This window comes from Chrysochloris asiatica, unplaced genomic scaffold, assembly GCF_000296735.1.
Source record: "Chrysochloris asiatica unplaced genomic scaffold, ChrAsi1.0 scaffold00146, whole genome shotgun sequence".
Classification (NCBI taxonomy): Eukaryota; Metazoa; Chordata; class Mammalia; order Afrosoricida; family Chrysochloridae; genus Chrysochloris; species Chrysochloris asiatica.
This window is the reverse complement of record NW_006408664.1, coordinates 3,590,067-3,599,214: the sequence shown is the minus strand read 5'-3', so window position 1 is coordinate 3,599,214 and position 9,148 is coordinate 3,590,067. Positions and strand designations below refer to the sequence as shown.

The 9,148-nt window shown below is 36.1% G+C and overlaps 1 protein-coding gene across 2 annotated transcripts in view; it reads left to right on the top strand.

Moving 5' to 3' along the window:
• SLC35A1 (solute carrier family 35 (CMP-sialic acid transporter), member A1) overlaps window positions 1–9,148 on the top strand; it is an 81,670-nt gene that overhangs the window by 70,232 nt on the left and 2,290 nt on the right. Inside the window, exons 5-7 of one of the 2 annotated variants that reach the window (XM_006870630.1) lie at window positions 4,137–4,203; window positions 7,914–8,090; window positions 8,537–8,671. In XM_006870630.1, the coding sequence (XP_006870692.1) occupies window positions 4,137–4,203; window positions 7,914–8,090; window positions 8,537–8,671 (379 nt within the window). The remainder of the gene's footprint in view (window positions 1–4,136; window positions 4,204–7,913; window positions 8,091–8,536; window positions 8,672–9,148) is intronic. The other variant, XM_006870631.1, reaches the window with a different exon arrangement.

Genomic DNA, 9,148 nt, shown 5'->3' with positions numbered 1-9,148 from the left:
TGATGGTCCTAGGGACCTCTGCTCCTAGACTGAAAAGTTAATCACTTCCTTCCTTGCTATAAAATGTCTGCCTTTACATTTCCAACCTTCACAATCAGTTCTGATAACAATTATTCACTATTGTATCACAAGAGACCCATCTGCATTTCATTTCATCAACTCCACCTAGGCAGATTGGGTGCTACTCACTGGAGATTCTGCCTTCCTCCAGGCCCTTTGTCTCTCGGTTCCCTCTTGAAAGCTTGTAAGCCAGTCACTTCATGCCCTTGTAGCCCTCCCCCCCCCTCCCCCCCCATTTTGGGTAGCCAATGTCCAAGTTGCCCATCCCTGTCTACTCTGTGTGGAGGGGGTGGGAATGATTCTTGCTGTAAGAGAAGGCAAAAGCTTTAAAGTTAAATAATGAGTTTTAAGCAACATATCACAGTATTAGAAAAGATCGTTTTTCCTTACGTACGTAATGTATGTGAAAAGTTGGTAAGCTAAAGCAGCATATAGGGCAGCTCATCCTAGTTTTGGAACATTCTGGAAAGTTATTTTGTATCTTAAACAGAATGTAGCTTCTTGTGGATGCCTCTCACTATTCTTCATATCAAAATCACTAAGATTCCTACTAGCTTAATATGATAACCCTTAAAATATTTGAGGACAACAATCACATCTTTTTCCTTCGTTTAAACCCTAATGCATTTTTCTGTAATATGGTTTCTAGACTGACTTCTCATTTCCCATCCCCTGCCCCAAACCTTCACCTTATTTTCACTTCTGGATGCACTCATCTACCTTGATTCCTCAGAAAGTCTTAGGATTTCACACGTTTTCCAGATGTTGCCTGAGACTACGTGTGAAAGCTAAGTACCTCCTTTGTTCTGAATAAAACAGACTTGTTAGATCCGTATAAGACTATATTTTGGGGGATATCCATTCTAAAATTGACTACTGGCAGTCCCTGTGTTATGAAGGAGTTCCATTCTTAAGACTCTCTTTAAATTGAATTTGTACATAAGTCAGAACAGTTAGGTATGGTTTGTCTTTAATGTCAATTAGTTAGATATTTGTCTTAGTTTATAGTGTAACTTTCTGTGGATCAAAAATCTTAAAGAAATACTTCCAGATACACTAAACACTTTTAACATAGTTGTTGTTAAGTGCCGTTGAGTTGCTTCTGACCCATAATGACCCTGTATTAGGGTTTCCAAGGCTGTTAATCTTGATGGGAGCAGAAAGCCTCATCTTTCTCCTGCGGAGTGGCTGGTAGTTTTGAACTGCTGACCTTAAGGTTCACAGCCCGATTGGTAACCACTATGCTACCAGAGCTCCTTTTTAACATAGTAATACAGTAATAATGTTTGGTGCATCGCAAAGTAGTTTCTGTCTGTTATTATTCTGTTATTAAGAACTATTGTGTGTACCTAAAATTTTTAATATAATAGACTTTACAGGGATTGCTTCATAAGGAGTTATATGTAAATTGAATATTCATTGGATGGTCATAAGCTAGGGAGACTCCATATATCTTTTCACGTAAATTTTGATACAGTTTATTCCAAATGTGTCTTGTGCATGAACTTCTTCTAAACCAAAGTGCAGGATTTTTTTTTGGTATTTACTAAACTCATCTTGTTTAGCTTTGGATCATGGTTTAACTTTTGAGGTTTTTCTGATTTTTATCCATTACTAGCTTTTCCTTGGTAGATTTGACAAGTAGTTCTTCTGTGTCTTTACTGAAATTTTCAACAGTATGGGACCAGAGTTTTGTGGCTATACCTTTTCACCATTTCTAGCTTGATTTTTTGTTGTTGTTATTTAATAAATTTGTAAACAAAATTGAGGGGCAAGTTAGCTGGATGGTTCTGCTTTGGGGTCAGTTACAAGATTGCAGGCAAAGTATCAGCTAGGGGTGAGGTGAACTGAAGGCTTGACAGGCTGGAGGATCTGCTCTTCTTCTAAGATAACTCACTCACATGCTGGTGAGTTTGAACTGCCAACTTTGTGATTAGCAGTCCAGTGCTACTCCTACAGTGCCACACCAGGACTCCATTAACTCTCATAAGCCTACAATAATAATCTGTGTAATAATCATATGAGGCTTATAGTTTTTAAATGATGAAAAATATACCTAAGCAAAACATCCTCCAGTTTAATAGTTTGTACATGTAAACTTCAGTGACATGGAGTACATTCTTCACATTGTGCATTCCCACCCTTCTTTTCTGAATTATTCTTTCATACTCTACATGAACTCACTGCTCCCTAAATTTCTTCTCTAACCTTTCAAGTTACTGTTGTAAATTTTATTCCATATACATAGTTCTTTAAAATAGCAGTGTTCAAGACTAAAGGGGTTGTTTTTGGTTTAAAGTTTAACTATTTTCTTAGGGCAGTAGTGTCAGGGTTCATCTAGCCTCTCTGACTCCAGAAAGTCTGATTCCAGAATTTGAAATTCTCTTCTGCATTTTTCTCTTTCTTGATTAGGATTTTTTTTACTGAGTCTGTGATCCAAATGGGCAGTAATGGCAGGCTGCTAGTTTTAGTTCTATTTTTGGATGAGGAACCTGATGTACAGAAAGGGTAGTAGCTTGTTGAAGGTCATATCGCTTGAGCCCAGACAGCATGGCTCCAGAGCTTGTGTTCTAGACCACTGTAATTTCTGTAGTTTCTTTCCCTATGCTTTTTTGAAAATCAGGACAGTATTTGTTCAACTTAAGTTTTCTGGCAAATTTTCTAATGTTCTAATTTGCTATTTTCCTTCGTCAAGTGACTTTTAAATTTATTTCATTTAGCTAGATATTCTTGTAATAACAAACCAGAAGTCTTGAACATTAATTCTCTTGTAAGTATGCTTGTTATACCTTTTTAAAGAAATACTGCTCTTCACAAAGAAATTAGAAACTGGAAATGGATAATCCTATTTTTCTGCCATCTAACAATATATTTTCTAGCCCAAGAAACATTCTATTTTCTTACTGAACTGAATACCTTTCTAAAAGTTCTCTTTAGTGTTTTAAAATACTTTTGCAAGCTTCTGTTTATTCTGAGTTTTTAATTTCTTGATACTGTACTTAAATGTCTGGTTATACGCCTCTAGATTGTATACACTAAATTTAGTTCTTTTGTAAGTACATGAAAAATCAGAATTTATTGTTGATGTCATTGGTTAGTTACACTGATTTCTTTATTCATTTAGAGTATAACAACATATATTTGGTACATTGTAATTATGCTAAAAGTCTTTGATAAAAATTCAACAAAGCAGAGTCTTAAAAGTCAGTACTTCTTTTGATGAGAACTTTTCAAGAATTTTCTGCAAAAGTTGCATCAAAGCAGCAACTTTTTAAGGAGCCCTGTTAGTGTTGTGGGTTACATGTTGGACTGCTAACTGCAAGATCAGCAGTTCGAGTCTACCAGGTACTCCGCGGGAGAAAGATGAGGTTTTTTGCTCTCATAGAGATTTACAGCCTCGGAAACCCTATACATGTTTACTTGTGTACATCACCACTGCCCCACCACCACCAGTTAATAAAACAAGATAAACTATTATCATTTTCAGGAATGATGCTATAAAGACTCAAGTTAGAGTTGTACCAGTAAGTAAAATTAAGAAGCAGCTGACTATGCAAATGACTAGGACTAATGCCAGTATTATAAGGTAGGAAACAGTATTAGGGGATAAGAGGTACACATGATGATAAATATATTAAGCATTTACTGTGGCTGTGATTTGTGGGGCATACTTTTAAATCCAGGGATTCAGTTAGTTTCTCTGGTAGTCTTTCTTTTGTTTGATATAGGACATAGCTTCAGTAGAACAGAATTTAAAAAGTAATTTATTGTAATTTTGTTGCTGAAAATGTGCACAGCAAAGCATACATCAGCTCAACAATTTCTATAGGCACAGTTCAGTGACAATGATTACATTATTACAGTTTGTGTAACCATTTTCACCTTCCTATTCCAAAAGATTCTCCACTGCTAAAATAAATCCACTGCCCCCTGAGCTTCCTAACTCACTTCTCGTTTCTTTTGTTAATTTAATCCCATGTATATATGTAATGCAGATTTTTGCTTTTCATTTGTTTGGTCTCTTAGATAAATGTTATCATTAGCTACTAAAATAACTTACAAAATTAATATTACAGGTGGAACAGAATCCATTATTGGGGTTTGGCGCCATAGCAATTGCTGTATTATGCTCAGGATTTGCAGGTAAATCATAAAACCATTTTATTCTGCTTTCAAAGTTTTTGAAAACATAAAACTTTAAAGAAGGGATCTAGTTTATTTTGCTTTATTATAACAGTTTTCTTCTCTTTGGAGCTTTATTTTCTTACTTGTATGTAGTTACTTAGTTTTGTGTCAGCTGTTTTTCTAGTAAATTTGTGGCAGTGTTAAACTCAGTTCAGACCTCAGTCCTTAGTGGTACATTGCAGTTATACAATATACTTTTGCTAGTCTTCACCATCCACAGTTCAGTCAAAAAACCCAGTAGTAGTAAAGTGCAAAAACATTTCAGAGAAAATGGAGGAAATTAGCTGTCAGAAAGGGCAAGTATTTACTTCCTTTCTTTGGAAATAGTGCTATGCTGAAGCTAGAACATGCTGCTTTAAGTTATTGATACTAGCAGTTCAATATGCTTTTCCTTGATGAGCACAAGTTCTTCCTCTGCTTCAATAGATGATGAATCATGTGCAAAGGTAGGAGGAGGAGAGGAGTCTCTCACAAAATTAAACTCATAAAAGTAACAGCCAAAAAAGGAGGAGGTAAACATAAAACCAGTAACCAAAAACAGTAGTGGCAACTGAGGTCACATGTGTCAGGTCAGGCAGTATTCCAGTGAATCAAGAAAAGTCAAGGAAGTGTGAACCCTAAGTGTAACATGAAAAATGAATTTGTGGTTTGGAAATAGTTCCAACAGAAAAACGTAAGCTCTTTTTATTGTTGTTCAGTGGAGTCAGTTCCAACTCATAGCTACCCTGTATAGGTTTTCCAAGAAGTGTCTGGAAGGTTTGAACTGCCAACCTCATGCTTAGCAATCCAGTGGTTATCCAACAGTGCCACACCAGTAAAAAGTATATTAGTTTTAGCTGTAAATTTTCATTATCTTTTCTTTTTGCTATTCCAAGAATTAGTAGTTTTTATTTTTTACTATGAAATCCAACTGGATATGGGAAATGAAATATTGCTTGTAAACAAAATATTTTATAAGACACGGGTAAAATCTAAATTTAGGAATATATGTAGCTAAGTAAAGATAATTTTAAACCAACTGCAGCATTAACAAGGAACTGCCAGAGGTTCAAGCCAGATTCAGACAGGGACATGGTCCTAGGTATATCACTGCGGGTGTCAGATGGACATTGGCTGAAAGCAGAAAAAAACAGAAAGATGTTTACCTGTGCTTTATTGAGTATGCAATGGCTTTTGACTGTGGGGATCATGACAAGCTATGAATAATGCAGAGAATGAGTATCATGGAACACTTGATTGTGTTCAGACAGAACAAGACGATACTAAATGGTTTAAAATCAGGAAAAGTGTGCACTAGGGTTGTATTATTTCACCATATTTATTTAGTCTGTATGCTGAACAAATAATCTGAGAAGCTGGATTATATGAAGCCTGTGGCATTAGAATTGGAGGAAAACTCATTAACAACCTGTGATATGCAGATGATACAACTTTGCTTGCTGAAAGGGAAGAGGACTTAAAACATTTACTGATAAAGATCAAAGACCACAACCTTCAATATGGGTTGCACCTAAATGTAAAGAAAACAGAAATCCTCACCACTGAACCAATAAATAGCATGATAAATGGAGAAAAGACTGAAGTTGTCAAAAGACTTCATTTTGCTTGGATCCACTATCAACACTCATGGAAGCAGCCATCGAGAATTCAAGCCATGAATTGTATGAGGCAAATCTGCTTAGTGTTCAAAAGAAAAGACATCAGATTGAGGACTAAGGTGTGCCTAACCCAAGTCATGGTGTTTTCAGTAACTTCATATGCACGTGAAAGATGGACAGTGAATTAGGAAGGCCATAGAACTGATGCATTTGAGTTATGTTGTTGGAGAAGATTAAAAGTACCATGGATTGCTAGAATGAAAAAATCTGTGTTGTTAGAAGTACAGACAGAATGCTTCTTAGAAGCTAGGATGGCCACACCGTATCTCACATACTTCAGACATTATAAGGAGGGACCAGTTCCTGGAGTAGGAGGTCATGCTAAGTAAAGTGGAGGGTCAGAGGAAGACCCCCAACAAGATGGATTAGCTGGCACAGTGGCAGCAGCAATGGGCTCATACTTAATAATGATTGTGAGGATGGCACAGGGACTGGACAGTGTTTTGTTTTGTTGTGCATAAGGTCGCTATGAGTTGGAATTGATTTGATGGCACCTAATAACGACAAAAAAGTGAATATGGAAGACCGTAGAAGAATTGATGCTTTTGAGTTACGGTGTGGGAGGAGAATTTTGAAAGTGCTATGGGCTGCCAAAAGAACCAACAGATCTGTGTAGGAAGAAGTGCAGCCACAGTGCTCCTTGGAGGCCAGGATGGCCAAACTTTGTCTCATACAATAGACATTGTCAGGAGGGACCAGTCGCTGGAGAAGGATATCATGTTTGGTAAGGTGTAGAGGGTCAGAGAAAATGAGGAAGACCCCCAGTGAGATGGATTGACAAAGTGGCAGCAGCATCAGTGGGCTCACGCGTGGCAACAATAGTGAGGTTGGCCCAGGATCATGCAGTGTTTCCTTCTATGCATAAGGTCACTATGAGTCGGTACTGAACTCGATGGCACCTAACAACAATTAATGATAGCATTATGCTAAACTTATTCCTAGTAGCTAGCAAATTTATTAACAATTGATCCTCCCCCCCAAATACACTATTTGATTTTTAGCATCATTTTTTAACAATTAAATATTTGCATCCAATGTTCTATTTGGTTAAGTCTTTCAATGCACAATTAAGGGAAGAATGGGTGGCTTAATAGCCTTCTATGCTTGTAGTGAGTAAGCATTAAATAGTTAAGTAGCTTTTCCAGTTGGTAAAATCAAAGGTAGAAAATAGGAATAGCTATTGTGTTTTTTTCTGGCTCTTTCCAGTCAAAACAATCTTGTTTTTCCTTAGAATTTTCAGTTGGTAAACATTTTATAGACAGTTCTAAGTCTCTAATTAACATAATATTTATAACCAAAATCTTTAACATCCTTGTTAAACCTATCATTTATTGTAAGCAATAGAATATGGCTTTTTGGGGACATCATAGTAACTGAGAAAAGCTATGGACCTTCAACCTTAGAAAAATGCACATTACACACAAAATTTATTATCTAGTTAGGGAGGGAGTTCATAGCCCTTCTGAAATTGTACATGAACTTGATTTTGGAGCCCTGCTTTAAAGGAAAATGAGCAAGTTCTATTTAAATTTTATCTTGTTTTTTTTTTTTTTCTGAAAAAATTCGAAGTGGTGATTATGAAGTATTTTTTGCAAAGTTCATTACTAGACACATATTAGACGTTTGATTAAAGCAGTTCACTCTAATAGTATAGTTTTCAAGCTGACTAAAAGTAAGTCTTTTAGTGACGTTAAGTAGTACACAGAGCTTTTGTGATCCATCTTACTGCTACAATATAGGCAAAAACTATTCTTACTAATTACATAACAGTCTGCTATTAAACAGGACTTTAAAAAATTTCCTTATTCTATTGCTGTGATCTGTAAAAATGCAAATTGATGTTCAGTATGCCATGTTACAACCTAAAATTTATATTTAATTAACCTAAAGAATGTTTGTCCCTAAATCATATACCTTCTATTTCCTAGGTTATTCTAAATCAGAAACACTTAAAGTTAGTTTCTGTTATCTTCATTTAACTTCATATTTGCATATCTAATTTTGTTTCAGGAGTGTATTTTGAAAAAGTTTTAAAAAGTTCAGACACTTCCCTTTGGGTGAGAAATATTCAAATGTATCTATCAGGGATTGTTGTAACATTAGTTGGCGTCTACTTGTCAGATGGAGATGAAATTAAAGAAAAAGGATTTTTCTATGGTTACACATATTACGTCTGGTTCGTTATCTGTAAGTATCTGGGAATTAAAGATTCTGGGTAGATCCCTCCTCCTTCCCTATTTTTAAAGTTAGATGTCCGTTTTAAGCCCTTGCTGTGTTTTGATATTGCTTTGAAACTATGAATACCAGTTTGAAAATGTAATTCTGGTTTTATTGACTTACTTTTGTGGCACAGTTATCCCAAAGCAATTTCCCCTTCACAATCACAAGTATCTAATGTGTTAGCAATAAATGTGTATAATTAGTAGTAGACCACATAGCCCACTGGGCATTTGAAATGTAATGTTATGTAGGAATAGACTACTCCATTTTAATACAAATTCTCAAACGGCTACTTTTAAGGAAAACAATATTTTCTATGTAAATTAGTATGTTATCTCTGGGGATGAAACTTGTCTTACTATTATAGGATGGCTCATTTACTGGAATGCTAATGTTTCCTTTCTGTATACAAGTTCTTGCAAGTGTTGGAGGCCTTTATACTTCAGTTGTAGTCAAGTACACAGACAACATCATGAAAGGTTTTTCTGCTGCAGCAGCCATTGTCCTTTCCACCATTGCTTCAGTGATGCTATTTGGATTACAGATAAGTATGTCTTCATTTGTATTGTTATTAACAAGTAGGAGCCTTACTTTCTTGATTTATCTAATTAAACTCTCACTAAAAATGGTAGTTAGTCATGTTGTCTATAGAAATGCCTAGCTTTGTTACAAACTTTATTCTACAATTGCAGCAGTTATAGTTATGTGGAATGTGAGTAAGCAGTACTTAGGTTGTTTAAATGGTCCCCAAACTTAAGTTGCTAAGTCCTTGTGTGGCGCTGCAGGATCATGCACTAGACTGAAAGGTCAGTTTGAAACACAAGGTCAGCTGTGCAAACCCACCAGCTGTTTGTTCCTCAGAAACCCTTACACAGGGTCATTAAGTGTCAGAACCGACTCAACAGCACTTAACAACAAAGCTTAAGTTGAGGGGTTGTTGTTGTTGTTGTTAAGTGCCATCGAGTCGGGTCCGACCCATAGCGACCCTGTACAGGGTTTCCGAGGGTGTAAATCTTTACGGGAGT